This window comes from Alligator mississippiensis, chromosome 1 (assembly GCF_030867095.1).
Source record: "Alligator mississippiensis isolate rAllMis1 chromosome 1, rAllMis1, whole genome shotgun sequence".
NCBI classification, from domain to species: domain Eukaryota; kingdom Metazoa; phylum Chordata; order Crocodylia; family Alligatoridae; genus Alligator; species Alligator mississippiensis.
In genome coordinates this window covers 480,687,362-480,708,219 of record NC_081824.1, presented here as the reverse complement: position 1 = coordinate 480,708,219, position 20,858 = coordinate 480,687,362, and the positions used below count along the sequence as shown (strand labels likewise).

Here is a 20,858-nt window from a genome sequence, read left to right as displayed (position 1 = left end):
CCCCTGTGCTGTGAGGGATGCCGTGGCCTCCCTTCAGCTCAGGACAGAGCTCTTGGTTGCTTCAGCTGCAACCTATTTCCTGTCATCCTTTTGGGACTGTGGACATGTAGTACTAAATCAAGTGCTGCCAGGGCTGTGCAGTCCCAGAGATGCACGGTTACTTTTTTTTGACAAGCTATGGCAACGTAGTTCATCACTATGGTGATACAGTGTTGGCATCATGGTTTGTGCCCACTGATGCTATGTCGTACTGACAAGCTACGTCCCCCTAGCTCATTGCTTCAGTGACGTAGTGTCTTGTGCACACGCGCCTACTGTCACACGCACGTAAGGGGATGGGCCGACACAGACAGGTGTGCATCAGCTTCCCTGCACACCACGTCCCTGCTGCCTCGGACTGACCTGCTCCAGGGCATGGTGCAAACTGCCCCACTCTTTCCTATCCCCTCCAGGACCTGCTCTAAAGGTCTCTTCCAAAGGAGCCATCCCCCTGCCCGGTCCCCTCTGACTCCTGCCCTTATGGCAGGGGTAGTTGAAGGTGATGCTGTACTGGAGAGAGACTGGCCCAGGGGGGCTGGTTCCCTGCTCGTACTGAAGTAGGGAATTATCCCCCAGGTCAGCTTGGCCAAGACTGTGGGCTGGCTGGTTCCACTTACTGGGACCATCGGGCATCTTTTACCCAATACATTCTTGCCCCTGCAGGTGCCCAAGGTGTTGGGTGGGCCGTTGTCTCTCCTGCTCTGGGCCAGACTGTACGCTCTCTAGCTTGGTGGGTTTTCCCACTAAGGGAACCTGTCCCCGGGGTCAGAGGTCTTTGTGCATGCAGGGGAGCAGGGCCTGGATGGCTTTTGTTGTGCACCCTTCTGGCTAAACATCAGCTGTGTGACGGCCTGTGGCCACAAGGCCCTGCAGTCAGGGGCCCACGTGGGCCCTTCCACTCTTGTGTCCCTTTGTCCTCATCCCTTTCCTGCTCTTTTCTGTGTCCATCCACTGAGCTGACCTCGAGCTTCTGGGATGGGACTGAGGAAGGTGAAGTGGGTCAGCAGCGGGAGGCATGGACCTGGGCTGGATACCAGGTGGGGTCCATCCTAGGCCAACCCCTGTCCTTGCAGCTAGTCCCTGCCCCTAATTGTGAGGACAATGGAGAGTAGCTGCCCCTGGGACCAGGGTAGAAGAGACATGTCCATGAGGGGATGGGGCAGAGGGGCCTTTGTCGGGCACATGCTCATGTCAGCCTGGGCTTAGTGAAGGAGGTGCGGATGGACCTGGGGGCCTGCCCTGGGATACAGTCCAGCAGGACACGGAGGCATCGTCATGCCCGACCGTCATTGCTCAGCACAGCTGGAGCAAGAGCAGCTGGGCCCAAGCACCAGCCCTGTGTGAGAATGGCCTTGCACGTCCCGAGTGCGATTTCTGTGTTTCCGCAATTGGAGACACCGGGTCAGGTCACAGCCATTGGCAATCCTAAGACCCTGCTCTCACCCACATGCTCCCTGGAGACCAGGGAGGAAACCAGCAGGAAGCCCCCACAGTGCACGAGACACACTAGCACACCAGCATGCCGTGCAGCCCGTTCTTGTGAGGCGATCTCCGGCCGAGCAGCCCTAGCTTTGAGGAGAGAATTGAATTTGGGACAAACACTTTTTTTTTTTTTAAATGAAAAATGTTCATGTCCCAAATCAAATCAGTCAAATCAATTCCAAATCCATGAGTCATCCAAGAACCACATGAAGCCTTGCTACCAGCAAGCATCCTCCACCCCTGCCTGGGGCATCAGATACTTCCAAATCCTTTGACGGGCATCCTCCGTGCAGGCCCACACCAAGAGGATCGGGGTTCAGATGTCCCTGAGTTTTGCTTGCCCTCAGCTGTATGGCCACAGGAGAAAGCGAGGGAGGAGTCTCCCATTTCCATAAAGTCCTTGTATAGCTGAGATCTTCCCACTGGAAGACAAAGTGGGAGACTAACTATGCATTACATCCATCAGGGTACTGCCTCCTGCCAAGAAAGTGGTTTTCTCCTGCGAGTAGGAAAACCACTTCCATGGTAATGGTGTTTCCCTGCAACAGGAAAAGCACATTAATAGGCTCCCAGCACAGAGATCCTCCCTCCTCATCCATGTTTCCAGCTGAGCAGCACAGATCTGGTGGGACAGCTCGCTGTAGTGTCATAGTTTCATAGTTGGTAGTGTCCGAAGGGACCTCGATAGATCATCGAGTCCGACCCCCTGACCCATGTAGGAAAGAGCTAGGTGTTTGTCCAGTCTCCTCTTAAAGACCCCCAAGGTAGGGGAGAGCACCACCTCCCTTGGGAGCCCGTTCCAGATTCTGGCTACCCTAACCGTGAAGAACTTCTTCCAGATGTCCAAACTAAACCCGCTCTGTGTATTTGTGGCTGTTGTTCCTGGTTACTCCAAGGGGTGCCGTGGCAAATAGAGCATCTCCTATTTCTTGCTGCCCCCCTCCCCGCCGATGCATTTGTAAATGGCCACAAGATCACCTCTCAGCCTTCCCTTGCATAGGCTGAAGAGATCCAGGTCCCTCAATCTCTCCTTGTAAGACCTTACCTGCAGGCTCCTAACCATGTGAGTGGCTCTGCTCTGGACCCTCTCAAGGTTATCCACACCCCTCTTGAAGAGCGGCGCCCAGAACTGGATGCAGTACTCCAGCCGCAGCCTGGCCAGTGCCACATAGAGGGGGAGCATCACCTCCCTGGACCTGTTCATCATGCGCCCGCTAATGCATGACAAAGTGTGGTTAGCTCTACCAATCACTTCATCACATCGGTGGCTCATGTTCATCCTGGAGTCAGCTATGACTCCGAGATCCCTTTCTGCCACTGTGCTGCCGAGGTCATCCCTCAGCCTCCAGGTGTGTTGGTGATGCCTTCTCCCCAGGTGCAGCACTTTGCACTTGCGGTGTTCGGTTTGGGCTCTTCACCGAGCTCCAGGGCTGTGAATCCACGTGGCCCCTTTCCTGGCTCAGATGTGGGGTCTGGCCTGCTCAGAGACCTCCCACAGCTTCAGTCCATCCCGGTGCTTGGAGCTCCTCTCAGAGCAGTGGATGGAGCCCCGTCCATCCTGTCCTGTCCCATCTCCGAGGAGCTCACCTCTCCACACAGTCTTCCCCCTTTCTTACTTACCTTTCACACGGTGCTGCCGCCAGAGGCAGAAACTGCCCAGGAGAACGACAAGGGGCAGAATCACGGCCAGAGCCACCGCCCATGGGAAATAGGGACCTGCAGGAGAAAGTGGCATTCACGTGGCAGCCCTGTGTGAGCAAATGCAAGGGCTGGGGGCAGCAGTGGCTTTCCCTGGGACCCTCCTCATGGATTTCAGGCCAACAGGCCTCCCCCATGCTTGATGCTTAGCACACTGGGAGCCCAAGCTAAAGACCAGCTAACGCACCCACTGCCCTGCCCCTGCCCGGAGGCAGCAGAGTGGTCACTGCAGGAATAAACCAGAGCCAGCAGCACAACCCCTGCATGCAGAAACCTCTGCCAGCCCGAGGGAAGAGACATAGTGACCTCCCCTTCCTCAGGGCATCATGGGACCCTCATGGGAAGTAGCTCCTCATCCAGCAGGTCAGCAAAGACAAACCATGTCCCTTCAGTCCAGGGTTACAATACATCTGGGTGTTCCCAGACATGTCCTCTTTGGGGTCCTCCCATCTCTGTCTGGGTGTTTTGTTTTTAATATCACCAAGTGTCTGGGAATTGGGATTTTGCTCTGCTCAGCACCGAAGTTTCCCCCCCGCCGGCACTGGGCTGCAGCAGGGCAGGGGAGGCACCGGCTTCTCCGGCAGGGAGGGAGCTGGGGAGGGGCAGGGGGAGCTGCGTGCCCTCCAGGAGACACTTGCAGGGCTGCGGGGAGCAGGGGGCTGCAGGACGGGAGTGAGGGGCACCGGGGCGGGGAGGCAGGGGACGGTGGGTCAGGAGCTCAGGGCACAGGCAGTGCCAGAGGACTGTGGGTTGGGAGTGATAGGCAGCTGCAGGGCTGAGGTGGCTGTGGCTTGGCAGTGAGGGGCAGGGGCAGGGCACAGACATATCTCTGCCCCCCTGCAATCATATTATACCCCCTCCTTCCTGTCAGGTGTCCTCTTTTTTGAAACTGGAAATGTGCTAGTCCTGCTTCAGTCAGAGGCTGAAAGCTGCGCTCTGTGCAGGAAGAAGGTGGTCATTAGCCATGCGGTCATCCAGGTGAATTTGAAACTGGCTCCCTCCTCATCACCGCATGCTCCAAGAGTGCCCTGCCTCCAGAGGGAAACTCCAACCACCTCTGGATGATGCGAGTGAGTAAGCTACTCGAGATCAGACTAGATATTTAGCTTACAGTAACTCAGATGCGAGATCAAAAGGCTACCTCAGCCACACTGGTTTGCTCTATGGGATTCCTCTGATATTCCTCTGATATTGCTCTACCTTTTACCCCGTGTTCACCCTACCCGCTGTAATCAATAAAGTTCTCCTTGTGACCCGTGTGGGAGACTTATTGGGCGGGGGGGGGGGGTCTAAATTATGTCGAGGAGGCCCCTTAGGTCTGTGGACTAAGGGAGACTTTTGTAATAAGCCCCTGACTTGGGAAGTGCCCCAAGTGCTTGTATTGGGTCTAGTACTCACTGGACAATCAGGCCTGCATTTTTCAAGGTGCGCAGAGTCAGAATTGAGTCCAGAGCCGTGGGTGGTGGCAGTGGGAACCCCAGGCTAGCGGGTGTGCTCCAGGGAAGGGGTCGGCAGGACAGGAGGCACCCCAGGGAGGCACTCGGAGCCTGGAAGGTGGGCGGGCGCAGGGAGGTGGGCGGCTCAAGACAGGAGCGCCCCCTACTGGCCCGCCACACAGCCTACGGCCGAATCACTGAAACAGCGTCGAAACTACAAAACAGATTCGACTGAATCAAAACAGAACAATAATCCAAAACACCCACACAAATCACTGTCCCTCCGAAATGGCTAAATCCAAAACCGAATCGAGACAGCCGCTTCACAGAGCCCTAGTGAGGAACTGAGTATCAGGGAGCTCAACTGCTGAGCCTGGTCCCCGTTTCAGTGGTGGCCTGGGGGTTGTTGGATCCCTGGGCAAGAGAGTCATTGGGGGCCATTAGAAGCTTAATTGTTGCATACAACTGTAACAGCTGCTGCTGGATTTGAGCAGGGCTCAGGATCCCTGCAGAGGCAGAGTGCACAGGTTTGCAGAAAGTTGTTGCTTGCAAGAGAACACGCGTATTTGCGCTCGGGTCCTGAGGCAGGAGAGGGCAGGGAGCTTCGGCCCGGGGACTCGGCCAGGCTCCGAGAAGGAAGGCGCCGGGACCACGGCACTTGGTGAGGATCCACCCTGCATCCTGCCTGTGAGATCCCACCAACGTGGAGCAGAGGAGAGCTGCTCTCGCCCAGGAGGCGCTGGCAGAGAGCAGGACTTTCTGCAGCAGCACCAGCCATGGCTGCTGTGTTGGCAGTGTGACGGAGAGCGGATGTCTTGTTCCCCCGCGTGCTCCTGCTGAACGTCACTGCAGTGCCAGGTTGACGCTGGGGAGTTGTACTGAGGGTGCCTGTGATTCAACTGGGACGGCGTGTTTCAGTGCATTGATACCTGTCTTCGACCATTCAATTACCAATATTCCCTTCTGCTTTAACCTCATTCAGATGTTGACTGTTTTCATAGATTTTCATAGATTTCATAGACATTAGGGCTGGAAGAGACCTCGGCAGATCATCGAGTCCAGCCCCCTGCCCCAAGGCAGGAACTCAGCTGGGGTCATAGGATCCCAGCAAGATAAGCATCCAAATTGCTCTTGAAGGCGTTCAAAGTGGGTGCATGAACCACCTCCGGTTTTGTAAATAATAAACTGTAAGTAGCTGGACTGCCTGTATCCAGTGTGTGGGGAAACCCTCAGAAAGCACACCACGGAGAGGTGGCCCCAGCCCTAGGGCCAGGAGGTTGACCGAGGCTATTTGACACTGCAAGACCCTGAATCCCGCCGTGGCCGTGGGTAGCACTGCACCTAGGGTTACATTGCAAATAAAACAAGCTATAATCCAGTCCAGTATTTCTAGCCACAATAGTGGTTTTCTCACCAACACAGGCGAGGAAGCGGTTCTGATCTTTGCAGCCTCCCACCAGGCGTGGATCCGTCCCTGCGGGTGGTCAGCTGGGCACAGGTTAGCATGGGGCGGTGTGGGGTTTCCCTTCTCAGATGAGCGCGCCTTGCTGGCAGCTGCATCCTTCTCTTATACTCATTCCTCAACGCATAGTTTTCTTGAAGGGCTGAAGAGCAGGGTGCAGACAAAGCTGAGAGTGGAGGTCATTGTCCCTTGGTTGGTTGTAAATGTTAGTTTTTTGGATCCATCTCTGGCTGTTGTGGGTGAACCCGACACACACAAAAACCCTCCACCACTTGGGAGGTTTCTCATCTGCTGAACTATGTTATGACATGGTTGCTTGAGCCAACACCCTAAACTGGAGGTATACTACTTGATTTCATTGCAGTAGGACTTGATTACTTGAGTTGAGCACCTTAGCACCTGCACTGTAAGGCACTGGGTAGGTTGCTGTGATATCTGGGCAGAACCCAGGTATTGTCCAGCTGGCACAGCCCAGTGCGGCAGGGCAGGATGTGGTGCTGACCCAGCTTGGAGGGGTGGGGGGGGGGCAATTAATCCCATCTGGCCCAGACCAGTCCATTCCAAACCCACTGCTGGGGATGCCAGAGTGGGCAGACTGGTGGGATCTCCATGGGGCCTAGCTGGGGACCCCGGCAGGCAGGCAGGGCAGGGCAGACTCAGTTAAATGGACGTGATGGGGCCATGACAGGTGGGGGGCAGCATCTGGCTGCTGCTGCTCCATGCTGCTGTCACAACCCAAAGTTGTGATTTTTTGTTTGTGTGTGTGCTTCGGCACCGCTAAATTATTCCCCGCCAATTTGTCGCTTTCTTTGCACGGTAGAGCTCTCTGCTGCAAGAGAGAGCTCTGGTGCAACGGGGGATTTCCCACAAAATTGTAGCTTCTTTGCAGTGTGCATCTTTTTCTTGCATCGTAGTGATACACGTTGTAAAGAAGTTCCCGCCATTTGTATTAGGATCCACGCCATGTTATTGGCCGATTCCTAATTTAGGCACACGTGGCGGCTAGCGATTGGCTTGCTAGCCGTACATAAGGCTTGGGTAGTTTCCGCCCAAGCCGGAGGAGGGAGGAAGAGAGAGAGATTCTGTGTGAAGATCTCCAAGCACTGCGGACCCTCGCGGACCCGGCGCGCCTCCCCTAAGCAGGCAAGAGAGGCAATGGCACCGAGCCTACGGAGCTTTCGCTTCTCGCTGTCTCTAGTGGGTTATGGAATAGAGAAAATCCCACACAATTTACTGATTCGTTTTGATGCACTGGCTGGGGGAGTAGTTAACTGATTGCACGATTTCACAATGATTACACACTTAATTTATACAACACAATTTTATTTTAAAACTCTTTGCTACGTATATAACACTGCTTAGCTTTAAGAAACACCACAAACATTAAAAACACAATAATTACATATTTCAGAGGCAATGCTCCGAATGCACTTCCTTCCCAAACAATACTATAAGAATTAGTTACAAAAACAACTACAATTACAACTAAAAGTTAAATTTGAATCAATACTATTATTTTCATAATATACTTACAATCCTACAATTCCGAGAAGCCAAAAACCAAAATATGGTTTCATTCCTCAGTAGTACAGTTCAATGGGTTGGCCTTAGTAGTATTGCTGAGCCCATTTCATTGAACCGTACAATTCAGTAAGCTGGCCTCAGCAGTGATAGGACTAAGTCCCCTTCCTTCAGCCCCTTTCAGGCGCTCCGCGGCTTCAGCGTGAACTAAGAGATTCGTGTTCACGGAGAGGGTGGTTCAGGTGATCAGTCTGACCCGGGCTATACTTGCGATTTTTCCTTCGTTGGTCTAGCCAGCAACGCCTGCGGGAGCTCCCGCTTAACACCGCCACTCTCCTGCCTACACCGCTGCGCACTTGCCACCGCCGTGCACACGTGTCCTTCATGACTCACCATCTCTCTGCACATGGGCACTCAGACACAAACATATTCTCCCTGCCATGAACACAGATGCACACATGCATATGTGTGCACACACGCAGAGACACATGCACCCAGGCACAGAGCTTGCTGTGCACCCTACTCACTCTGCACGTGGATATATAAACACGCTTCCCATGCCATGAACTCAGATGTATGCATGCATGCACATATGGACCGACACACACAGTCATGCAGACGGGCGCGCACTCTACAAACACTCTCTGAACATGGACACACAGACACATATACTCTCTCACTGCCATGAACACAGACACATGCACAGACAGGCATGTGCACATGCAGAGAGATGCACATGCACAAACACCCACGTGCACACACATGCAGACACGCATGCACACATGCATGCAAGCACACACTACACACACACACAGGCACATACACATATGCACACAGACACATGCACACACATCCACACATGCAGGCACATGCACACAGACACATGCACACAGACACACAAAGACACGTACGCATGAAAGCACACAGACATGCATGCACACACATTCACACAGACAGGCATGTGCACTTGCACATGCAGGCACACACAGACACATGCACACATATACAAGCCCACACTAGCACACAAGCACACACATGCACACAAGCACATCAATGCATACAGACATGTGAGCACATGTGCACACACACACGCACAGACACATGCATGCACACACGTGTATGCACACCCATGCATGCCCGAAGACAAGCACAGACACGCACAGACACACATGCACAGACATGCACATGGATACACACATGCAAGCACATGCTTGTGCATGCACACACAAACACATGCTCAAGCATGCACACAGATATGCACACACATGCACACAGATGCACGCACACACATACATTCATGTCCAGACACATGCACTCACACATGTGCATGCACAGACACATGCATGCAGAAACACACGCAGGCACACATGCATGCATGCATACATGCAAAGACACGTGCACACACAATCATGCAGACACATGGAGGCACACTCAGGTAGACACACACTCAGACATGCACACACATGCGCATACGCACACATATGCATACACATACAGACACATGCACACACACTCACACAGACATGTACAGACATGCACGCGCACACCGACATGCAAGAACATACATACATGGTTGTGAAGTCTGTCTGGGGAGGGGTCGATGCGGAGGTCAGACAGACATTTGTCTGGCATGGTGCACACTGGCCTGGGCCTGCAGGAGTTGGACTAACTGACCTCCCGAGTCCCTTTTACCCTCTTTTTTCTACAATTCTGTGAATAGCTCCAAGTTCATAGCTGCCCTGTGCATACATTGGTGTGTTGACTGAAACCTAACGAGGACGGCTCATATCAACGTGGTTAACTGGTGGATCCTGGATCTTACTAGCAGACATGTCAAACTAGGCAGCTTCTCCCACAGTCCCGAGTTGTCTTTTCCAGGCATCCCAGGTGTTTCACTCCAGCGCTCTCCCAGGCATGTCTGCAATGCAGCTGTGTCCTCCGTGCAGAAGTTGGAGGGTCCCTCCGCCACACTTACCTTCGGGGGTCAGCTGCTGCTGCCCCGCTGCCGACTCCTCCTCTGCCGCCGCCGGTCCGTCAGCGGGAAAAGGCACACACGTGCGCTGACTCCTCTCCTTCCCGCTCCCGGTTCCCGAGTGCTGGGAACTACGTCACCTGCGGCTTTAAAGCCCGCCCCGCTCGGGCAGCCAATCAGGCGCCCCGGTCTCCCCGGAAGTGCCTGCGGCAGCTCCGCCCCTAGGCTCCGAGCAGAGGTGGAAGCTGGTGCGGGGTGCTGGAGGTCAGAGCACGTGAAGGGCTGTGGGGTAAGGGGGGGCAGAGCACCCTCTGGTAGGAGCATGCGGCAGCCACCGCCTCTCTTGTCCAGGTCTCCGCCTCCAGTTCCCTTCGGTCTCACCTCCCACGCCTTGTTGTTAAGAAGATTGAAGAGAGGTCAGGTGATAAGAGGAGGGCTAAGATCTGCCTGGATGAGAACCGGCCTCTTCACAGGCTCTTTCCACTCCTGCAGCCTGTTCCTTTCTACGCCCAACCTGGTGTTGAAATGTGTAGCCTTTCCTTACCCCTGGGATCCTGAACCCCTCAGTCAGCAATTGCCACTCGCTCTGCTCCCTCAGGCCTTTCGTAGGGTACCTCAGTCAGTCCTCAGTCTATTCATTGTCTGCTCACTGGCTGCTTTATTCCCCAAAGCCATGGAAGTTCAGTCAAACATCAGTGGAGTTCCCTGTCTCCCATGGTGCACGGCATCGCACTTCCTTATCAGTGAATTCAACACTCCCCCTTTCCTATAACAAGATCAAGTGGTTCTCACTGAATCCCCCTGCTTTATTTAATCCACAGGAGGTTACTTCATGATTAGTCACCAGCCTCCCTTGATTCCCCCAACAATAAATTAATTATCTATGAATTCGTCATTTAATTCTAGATGAATTCCACAGTCCCACCCAATCCATGGCTAAGCACTTAATCATCAATTAATTCAATCTCCCTTGGTTAATCGAAGATCAGCTAGTTATTTCTGAATTTATGAGTCTTCCTCCTTCACACTAATTACATCAATTGTCCTGCTTTTTTTCTCTAATTTTGTGCATGAAGTGCCAATCTCATAGGGCCCTTCCATCATTTTAGGAACAGTCTGGCACCACTCACTCCCAGTCCGTTACCTTCCTTCCCACCAAGTTCCCTTCTCCAGGCTGGTCTCACTCACCGGCCTGGTCCTGAGCTTTCCCGTCCTCCCGGGAACCACACTGGACTCTGGTGCTGGACTGGGAGTCCCAGCTCTGCATCTCCCCGTGCGGTGCACAGCATTTCCAAAACCAGCCGTGCGTTCCCCTCACTGGGGGGTCGTGTGTGCCGGGTCCTTGTTTTTGAGCCCACTGGAGCTCTCGGGGACCATTAAGAGCTGGCTCCCTCCAGACATGGCTGTGTGCAACAGGGAACCTGCTCCTTTGTCCCCGACAGCACATGGACCCTTTTTCTGGGTGCTCCCATAGCCACGCAGCCCCATTGGACTTTTCTGAGTAGGTCTGCCCTCGGACCCTGCCCTGCCAATGTTTCTTGCCTGGCACAGGGATGGGAGCTGGCTCTGTCACAGGGGCCGGGCCCTGGTGTGGGACAAGCCTCTGGAGGAGACCAGAGGGGATGTGGAGATGGACCAGGTGTAGGAAATGCAACAGGGCCTTGGTCCAGGGCAAAGCCTGTGTGCTGCAGACCTGCCCCCTTCCAGCCGCCCACCCCTCCTGCCCCAGCGGTAACCAAGCCTGTTTCCCAAACTGGCCCAAGCTAAGTGAGAAGCTGTGCATCCCAGGGACGGGCACGAACCCCCAGGGTCAGACACCACGGGGACGTTTCTGAATCAGCTTCTTGGCCAAGCCCGTTTAGTGCAGCAGCATCAGGATGAGTGGGGGAGCAGGGCACGTGGGTGCAGGGCATTCTGGGAAATGCACTTCTGTCGAGGGGCAGCAGCTGGAATTTGCTGGTGCTGGAGGGCAATGTTGCACCATTTTTTTTTGCTGCTAAATAACAGAAGGTTTTTGCCGCTCATTACGTGTGTCTGCAGAGCAGCACGGAGGTGACTTCTCCCTCACAGCAGAGTTTCAGCTGCGTCTTGTACGCGGTGCCAGAGCCCCTGAGCCAGACCCTGCAAAGAGGGCTCAAGAGGAGCGGGGATGGGCGCTGCCCTGGGCACAGTCCTGGCCAGTGACTCTACTGGGTTTTTGGTCCCGGGGCCCCAGACCCCCACACACGGCTGCTTCTGCTGCTTGCTTTCCTTGCACATTTACTGATCTCGTATGAAGCCCTCCTTGTCCCAGCGTGTGTCAGGGTCAGGAATAAGGACCTGATGGTTCTCCTGTCAGGTGAAGCTCCAGCGAGTCCTGGATCCTCTGAGGAAGATGAAGAGAGCCCTGGCGATGGAGTCCAAGGAGAAGGACAGCACCGCGGCGTGGAAGGCAGGTGCCAGTTTGTGTCCTCAAGAGCTCATCCCCATGCAGAGCTGGCATTGCGGGGTGGGGGCAGCTGTAAGATCTGCCCCCTCAGGGGCGGTGTGCCATGGAGGGAGCTCTTCCTAGACATCAGGGGGATGCTGCGGTCTGGGGGAGAGCTGGGACCACACTGGGCTGAGGTGCTGGCAGCTTAGCCCCTTCCTTGCCACTCTTCCAGGGGAGTACAGAGTCACTGCTGCTGGCCTGGATGACATACTTTACCTCCCATAAAATGGGCCACACTCTGCAAGCTGGAGCCATGTTTGCTCCCAGAGCTGCTTCACTTTCTGCACACCCTGAAGCCCATGTCTCTGCCTTTCCCAGCTGTCCCAGGGCTCTGGGCACCGCAGCAGGATTTCCATCACATCAGTGTTTTGGTTTCTATGAGGTTTTTCTAGCAGTTCTCTGAAACCTAAATGCCTCATATCACGATGGTGATCACTGAGCCAGAAGAGGACTGGTGCAGAGCCCTTCCTGCGGTGTCCTGGGGCAGGGCAGGCTGGGCACTCTGCATTACCCTGCCCTGCGGGCAACGGGAGCCCTGTGCTCTTTCACCCGCGGTGCCCCCACATGAAGGGAAAGGGGCTCTGGAGTTTGCTGTTCCCCATCCCATGGCCAAGGGGGAGGCGGTTCTTGTTGCCCTGCCCTGGGCCCATGGACAGGGACTTCAAGGCTCCCCAGCCTGGGGCAGCTCTCACAGGGGCAGAGGTAATGGTTTGTGGGTCTGGTGCGGGCTCATTCTTCATCCCTGCAGTCCCTTCCTCACGTGTCTCTTGTTATGTCCTGTGCTTTTCCTGGTTCTTGGGCTGTCACTTTAGGATATTGCACTTTCCCCACCCTGGAAGGGAACAAGCCACTGGCAGAGGAGCCTGTCTCCTACGGAGAGAGTTCCTGTTGGTGAAGGGGGCTCTCTGGGGGTCCTTGCCATCCATCTCCCTTGGCCAACACAGGCTTGAAGTTCTTTGCATGGAGCACCTCCTGCATCCTCGACCCAGGGACAGCCCCAGGCCTGGCACAAAAGCACCAGCATCAACAGATCTATCAGAGATGATCCGTGGCCCACTGGGTTTTGCTCCAAGCCCCAGGGTCTTTGCAGAAGCACCAGATCCTGAATGCCCAGTTTGGGTTTCAGCCCTTTCGGTGTGGAGTGAAAGTATTGTTTCATAGTTTCATAGTAGCTAGGGTCAGGAGGGACCTGAACAGATCACCTAGCCTCAGCCCCTGCCACAGGCAGGAATGAATGCTGGGTTCACAAGACCCCTGATAGGTGAGCGTCCAACCTCTCTTGAATTTGCCCAAGGTAGGGGCGAGGACCACTTCCCTGGCAAGTTGGTTCCAGATTTTGGCCACCCTAACTATAAAATATTGCCTTCTGATCTCTAACCTAAACCTGTTCTCCATCAGCTTATGACCATTGTTCCTCGTCACCCCAGGTGGTGCTGGGGAGAAAAGGGCTCTGCCTATTTGCTGTTGATCCCCCCTGATGAGTTTGTAGGCAGCCACCAGGTCCCCCCTCAGCCTCCGCCTGCTGATGCTGAACAGGTTCAGGTCCCTCCATCTCTCTTCGTAGGGCCCGTCCTGCTGCCCTCTCACCAAGCGGGTGGCCTCCTCTGAACCCTCTCCAGGCTGGCCACATCCCTTTTGAAGTGCGGTGCCCAGTACTGGACGCAGTACTCCAAGTGCAGCCTGACCACAGTCGCATAGAGGGGGAGGATCACCTCTCTGGACTGGCTTGAGATGCACCTTTGGATGCATGACAAGGTCTGGCTGGCCTTGCTGGCTGCGGTCTGGCATTGGCAGCTCATGTTCATCTTGGAGTCAATAATGACTCTGAGATCCCTTTCTGCTCCTGTGCTTTCAAGCAGGGAACTCCCCAGCCTGTATGTGTGCTGTGGATGCCTTCTCCCAAGGTGCTGCACCCTGCATTAGTCTACGTTGAACCCTGTCCTACTCTCGTCTGCCCACTTTTGTAGTCTGTCTAAATCTAGTTGCAGCCTCCCTCTCCCTTCAAATGTGTCCACCTTGCCCCACATCTTAGTGTCATCAGAAAACTTGGACAGCGTGCTTTCCACCCCCTCATCCAAGTCGCTGATGAAGATATTAAACAGTGCTGGCCTGAGGACCGAGCCCTGGGGGACCCCGCTGCTCACATCTCGCCAGGTTGAGTACAACCTGTCCACCACTGCTCTCTGGGTGCACCGCATCAGCCATTTTTTTACCCATTCAACTGTGTAGGCATCAATGCCAAAGTTGCTTAATTTATTGATGAGGATGGGGTGAGAAACAGTGTCAAAGGCCTTCTTAAAGTCTAGAAAGACTACATCCCCAGTGACACCATCACCCAAGGATTTAGTTACTTGGTCGTAAAAGGCAATCAGGTTGGTCTGGCAGGACCTGCCTTTGCCGAACCCATGCTGATTGCCCCTGAGCATGATCTCCCCTGCAGCCCCCCACAGATGTGCTCCTTGATAATCCTCTCCAAGAGCTTCCCGAGCACCGAGGTGAGGCTTACAGGCCTCTAGTTACTTGGGTCCTCCTTCCTCCCCTTCTTGAAAATTGGGACCACATTAGCTAGTTTCCAATCCCCCGGCACCTGGCTAGATGACCACAAATGCTCATACAGCTGGGCCAAGCGCTCTGTGATGACCCCTGCCAGCTCCCTCAACACCCTTGGGTGGAGGGCATCTGGACCTGCAGATTTAAAGATGTCCAGCCCTTCCAGAAGATCCCTAACTACATCTCTGCTGACTGAAGGCTTGATAGAGCTATCCCTGAGATTGTGCCTACCTCTAGTAGGTGGGATGTCCCGGTCCCTGTTCAAGAAAACAGAGGCAAAGAAACTGTTAAAAATATCAGCTTTCTTGTCTGACATGGCCACAAGATTACCATTTGCATCTCGCAGGGGCCCTACATTGCCTGGTGCCCTCTTCTTGCTCACAACGTACTTGAAAAAGGACTTTTTGTTGTCTTTAATCCTGAACACTAGCCTGAGCTCCATCTCTGCCTTGGCCTTCCTCATAGCCCTCCTACACTCCCGGGCCGCGGAGGAGTACTCCTCCTTGGTGATAGCTCCTCCCTTCCACTGGTTGTGCGCCCCCCTTTTAGTCCTCAGGCATTGCTGAATGCCCTTGCTGGGCCAAGGGGGTTTCTGAGCACTCTTACCCCCTGGCTTTTCTCAGGGACTGTTACCCTTTGGGCCTGGAGGATCGCCCCCTAAGGTATGACCATCCCTCGGGGGCTCCCATCTCCTCTACCTTCTGGGCCCTCACTGCCTCCCCCGCTAGTCTCCTAAGCTCATTGAAGTCCCATAAACTCATCTGAAGTCAAGGGCTTCAGCCTTGGTGTGAGCCCTTGACACCCTGCGTTGGATAGTGCAATGCAGCAGGTGATGATCGCTATTGCCCAGGTGGTCAAGGACCTGCAGTCCCCTCACCAGGTCATCCCCCGTGGCCAGGACCAGGTCCAGCAAGGCGTTACCCTAGTGGGGCTGTGCACTTCCTGGATAAGGTGAAGGTCCTGTAATACAGCCAGGGACCTACGCGAGCGGTCAGACCTGGCTGTCTGCTCCTCCCAGCAAATGTCTGGGTAGTTTAGGTCACCAATGACAATAACATCCGTTGACCTAACTGCCTCCATAAGCTGACTGGAGAAGTCTTGGTCCAGCTCTTCCCCCTGGTCGGGTGGTCTGTAGTAGACACCTACCATAAGGTCCCTTTCACCATGCCCCATTGTAGTTTGACCCATAGTGTCTCTGCCCCCTCCTCTAACCCAAAGCGAATACTTCATGATGTGAGGTGCTCTTTGACATCGAGTGACATTGTGTGATCCTTTCTCTAGATAGTGCATCACTATATCTAATGTGTGTATTATATATCTGGTGAGAGTATAGCTAGTGACAAAGGGCTGCACACACTGAATTCATACCTTCCCTCTGCCAATGCAAAGTTGAAAGTGGAGATCACAGCTCACACTTGTTTTTGCTGCTTGTTCTGGAAGAACAAGGTAAAGCGACGGAGAGAGAGAATCAAGTCTGAGTGCAAGAAGCTGCGTCGCTTTGTGAGCGAGGAGGAGCAGCGGCTTCTGCAGAGACTGAAGGAGGAGGAGAGCGAGACTCTGCGGAGCCTGAAGGCGAACGTAGCCCAACTCTCCCGGCAAAGCTCCTCTCTGCGCACACTGATCTCGGAGATAAAGGAAAAGAGCCAGCAGACACCTGCTGAGCTGCTGAAGGTGAGCGTGTGCTGCTGATCCGGCCCCTCAATGCTGCTGCCTTCTGGCACAAAGCAGCCCTCGGCCTGGACCTCAGAACTGGGGGAAACTGAGCCAAGACTCAGACAAGAGTTTCCATCATCCTAGAGATCTACCAGTCTGTACTGGGAGGAAATTCTGATTTGGGAGAAGCCCCAAGTTATTGAACATAAAAGCTGCCTACAGAAATGAAAACAAAGGGATTGACTTTAAGGTCAGTGTGCCTATGGGCCAAGCCCAGCACATGTCCAGAAATGGTAGCACAATAGTTGGACATGGCTTGCCCAATATCTGTATAGATTGGGCACTTCCACAGGGATTTTTTGGAGCTTTTATGTGATAGCTGGTTGAATCAACTTTAGATTAAAGCCACAAAAAGCCTTAATGAACCGTGTGATCTAGAGAGATGCTGTGGAGCCGGGTCCAACTAACGTTCGGCCTCTTCCAGGAAAGCACAGTTTATTTGGTTTTCTCATGTCTGTCAGCAGCTGCAAAGGAAATCAGGAAATCTGGAAGTAGCTGAGAAAATGTTCAGAGCAAAGTAATGCTGAGACAGAGGTGATAGCAGAGAAATGGCTCATCCCCCTTGGCTGCATTCAAGTGCACCAGGCAGAGGCAGACATAAGGATTTTCACACTGAAAAAAATGATGCCCATAGAACAGACAAGTCATAAACTCCCTAAATGTTGGCACAGATGGTTTCACCCAGCAAGGGAATATTCACTTTTACCCACCTTTTTCCCTTTCTAGGATGTGAAAAGGACCTTGGACAGGTGCTGTATCTTCCCCTTCCCCCTCCCAGTACATTCCTGCTTGGGTTGTGGCAGGCATATCCATGTGGAAGAGCTGGGCTGAGCGATGCTGGGGGATATGTTCCTCTTAGGAGCAAGGATGTGAAGCTTCAGGAAACAAAAGCTGTTTCAACAGAGCTGAAGACCCCGTGCAGCATCCCAGGGATGGTGGAAATGCTAAGGAAATTCACAGGTACGTGGCAGCACATGGCAGGGTCATTGGCAAGAGCGGTGCTGAGTGCACTGGGGGGTGTAGCACACACAGCACAGGGGGATGCGACTGATGTGTCGGCAGAGAGCCTCTGCAGTCCTGCAGCGGTCTGCTCAGCCCAGGTCTGAGAGTCCCTGGATCGGCAAGGGGAAAAGTCCCGTTGTAGTTTCCATGCAGGGCACGGCTGGGTCACTCCAGTGGGGACAGGGGAAGTTGGAAAGAGGAGATCGAGTGGCAGGAACTGGGCCTGGGGCACATGCAAGAGGATAATCTCAGACCACCAGCACTTTGCTGTCCAGCCCTGATCCTGTCACTACCTGCTCCCTCCCACAGCAGGAACAGGGATCCACCTGGTTGATCATTTGAGGGGCAGAACGGTCCCTTCTGTGAGGCAGCAGGAAGGGCAGGTGGCCCAGACGTCAGCCTCAGCCAGGCCTGGCCTTGCCCTGGGAGTGCAGACAGGTGCCCACAGCCCCCAGCCCCCTCCAGGCAGCAACGAACAGGGACCCAACTGGCAGGTCCCAGCCTGGTCTCTGCAGCTGTTTCCTGCCCGTGATGGTGCAAAGCAGCAGCCAGTGCAGTCCTGCCCACACAGAGCTGCAGCCCAGCAGCTGGTTCCACCCGGGACTGGGTTTGGGAGAGTCAAGGCATCCATTCTTAAAGGGGCTTTGATGCCCCAGCTCAGTCTGTGGTGTGGATCAGCCCTGAGGCTTTCCTGAATGGTGCGGGCTTGGCAGGGACATCTGAGGTATCCCACTTATCTTGCCCAGAGCTATCACCTTCCCCACGTGGGTCAGATGAGGCTGGAGTCAGGCTGAGTGTGGGGAGAGCCTGGCCTTGGCCAGTCTGCATCCAGAGTGGGGTGTAAGATCTCCAGCCCTGCGGGGACACCCTGCCTGGACCTGCCCCTGGATGAATGATTACCAAGAGTGAGGACAGGGGACAGTGGAGGCAGTCCTTGGGGCCTGGGCCAAGCTCTGGGGGCACTGTGCGGTAGGAGCAGGTGTGCACAGATCACAGCCCCTGGGGGACACTGGGGAGGGGAGGTCAGGCTGGAGCTGTCCAGACCCTAGAGCAGGCGCTGCTTAGAGGGGAGCTGGGACTGGCCCCAGGTGCAGCTGAGCTCAGCTGGGCTGCCCTTCATGAATGGAAGAGGCTCTGCAATGAAACCCAGCATGTCCCACTCCTTACACGCACACAGTCACAGTCATAGAAAGAAGGACCTGAAGGGACCAATAAGATCACCAAGTCCAGTCCCCTGTCATGGGCAGGAGGCAACTGGGCTCAAATGAGCTCCAAGATGTCCTTGTCCAGCCTCCTCTTGAACGCCTCCAGGGATGGCAAGTGTACTGCCTCTGCTGGAAGTGTGCTCCACATTGTACTTACTTTTACGGAATCAAAGTTTTTCCTGATGTCTACCCTAATTTTTTCTCAACTACCTTGTCCCCATTGGACCTTGTGCTCCCAACGGGTGACTTGCATGAACAATCCCAGCCTGTCCCCATCCCTTGTGGGTCAGATGAGCCTGGACCAGACTGACCATGGGGAGTGCCCGCACTGGGCCAGTCTGCACCCAGATCAGGGTGCGAGATCTCTCACCCTGCAGGGATCCCCCAGCCTGCCCTGATCCTGCCTGGTTGTTGAGAGTGAGCAGGGGCTGCGGGGTGGGGGGGGTGGAAAGCACACACGCTCCCTGGGGATGTGAGCCAGTCCCTGCCAGCACTTTATATGCTGGGGGTGCCTGGGCATGGCTGTAGGGGAGTTGTGCAGCTCACAACAGTGGAAAAATCCCTCTGGGAAGTCCCGCTTTCCTGTTCCCCCATTTCGTGTCCCCCCATTTCCTGTTCCCCCATTTCCCCGTGGGGCGACGGTGCTTTCCCAGCAGGGACCAACCCGCGAGTCCTGGGACGCAGGGAATTCCCCGTGATCGCGGGGACCGCCTGCCCCGGCCCTGACCCGTGACTCTCTCCCCAGTGGACGTGACTCTGGACCCAGGGACGGCTCATCCCAAACTCGTCCTGTCTGAGGATCGGAAATGTGTGAGACACGGAGACACCCAACAGGATCTGCCTGACACCCCCGAGAGATTTGACCCTTGTGTCTGTGTCCTGGGCTCGGAGGGGATCACGGGCGGGAGGCGCTACTGGGAGGTGGAGGTGGGAGACAAGACGCGCTGGACCCTGGGCGTGTGCAGGGAGTCTGTGCGCAGGAAGGGGAAGGTCAAACGATCGCCTGGCGATGGATACTGGGTCGTGTGGCTACAGAACGGGGGATACAAGGCTCTCACCTCCCCCATGACCCCCCTCCCCGTGCGCGAGCGGCCCAGGCGGGTGGGGGTTTTCCTAGACTACGAGGGGGGCGAGGTCTCATTTTACAACGTGACCGACAGGTCCCATCTCTTCACTTTCACTGACACCTTCTCCGGGACCCTGCGCCCTTACTTCAGTCCTGGTGTCAATGCTGGGGGCACCAACGCGGCTCCCCTGACCCTGTGCCCGGTCCCAGCCCAGCCCTGAGGGAATCCCTGTCCCTGCCATGACCCGCGGGGGGCACAGACTGTCCCCTCCCCGCGCCCCGACTGCCACCCCTCGGTGCCCCCGGGGTGGGGGCAGGGCTGGGGTCTCCATCACAGCACCTGCTTCATGTCCCAGTCCCCACGCACACAGCCTGGGAGGGACCGGCTCCAAGCTCTCGTCCTTCATGTACAGATCCCTGCCGTCCCCGTGGTTTGTCACTTGGGACTTTGCTTTCCTCTCTCAGCACTGTCCTCCTGCCTCTCCTCTCCTCCCCTCCCTCCACGCCCTGTCCTTTTCTCTCTGCGCCTCCTGCCATAGCGTGTGAGGAGGTGAGCGTGTGCTCGTGAAAGCTGATGCGTCTCCGAGTCCGTGAGCCCAGCGGTGCTCAAGCTTTCTGGTGCGCGAGTCCAGGGCCACGCACCACATCTAGGGCCACACGTGCGGTTGGACTGCACAGGCGGACCCGGACCCCGTGCACGTACATGACGGCTCAGTGCCCCGGGGACAGGGGTGCTTGGGTGGCAGGGTGTGGGGGCAGCATCCCTAGCAGGGGAAGCCTGCTGGAGCCGGAGCAGAGCCACGATCCCCTGCGTGCGTGCTGTTGTGTCTTATTGTGCTTGCTTGCACTGCCCCTTCCAGGCCAAGGCCCCCGTGGTCAGCATTGCAGGGTTTAGTTGTTTGTGGCAGTTTTGTGGCACTGGTGACTCCATTTTCACTGCCACGAGGAGCCGGTGGGCATTTGGTTCCTCTCACGCACCAGGACTGGACATAATAAATAACTGTTAGTTCAACACCGGAGTGAACAGTGTCGTTGCTGAACTCACAACTAATCACGTGCCCTGCCCGGAGCGTGCAGGCTACAGACCATGGCTCTGCGCTGGCTCCGGAGCAAGCCGCCCGTCCCCCGTGCCCAGCACCTCTGGAGCAGCCCCTGCGCTGCTCTGCCGCGTGCTGGCGGCGTGGCTGAGGCGGGGTCTCCTTGGAGAGCGGCACAAGCCGTGCAGGCACGGGGGCTGGGAAA

The 20,858-nt window shown here is 55.3% G+C and overlaps 1 protein-coding gene across 1 annotated transcript; it reads left to right on the top strand.

Moving 5' to 3' along the window:
- The first annotated feature begins 9,785 nt into the window (after positions 1 to 9,785).
- On the top strand, positions 9,786 to 20,599 carry LOC132249541 (E3 ubiquitin-protein ligase TRIM11-like). Its single transcript, XM_059724898.1, has 6 exons — positions 9,786 to 9,874; positions 11,949 to 12,041; positions 16,071 to 16,301; positions 17,070 to 17,092; positions 17,203 to 17,303; positions 19,296 to 20,599. Exons 2-6 carry the CDS (start codon positions 11,985 to 11,987, stop codon positions 19,835 to 19,837), a joined length of 954 nt encoding a protein of 317 aa, XP_059580881.1. The 5' UTR covers positions 9,786 to 9,874; positions 11,949 to 11,984; the 3' UTR covers positions 19,838 to 20,599.
- The last annotated feature ends 259 nt before the right edge of the window (positions 20,600 to 20,858 follow it).

What these genes read in the sequence shown, in the direction of transcription:
- LOC132249541 (XM_059724898.1), top strand. Translation starts at nt 11,985, where the DNA reads ATGAAGAGAGCCCTGGCGATGGAGTCCAAGGAGAAGGACAGCACCGCG. An exon ending in CACCTGCTGAGCTGCTGAAG is followed by an intron (nt 16,302 to 17,069) that starts GTGAGCGTGTGC and finishes TTCCCTTTCTAG; the next exon opens with GATGTGAAAAGGACCTTGGA. An exon ending in GTGAAAAGGACCTTGGACAG is followed by an intron (nt 17,093 to 17,202) that starts GTGCTGTATCTT and finishes TGTTCCTCTTAG; the next exon opens with GAGCAAGGATGTGAAGCTTC.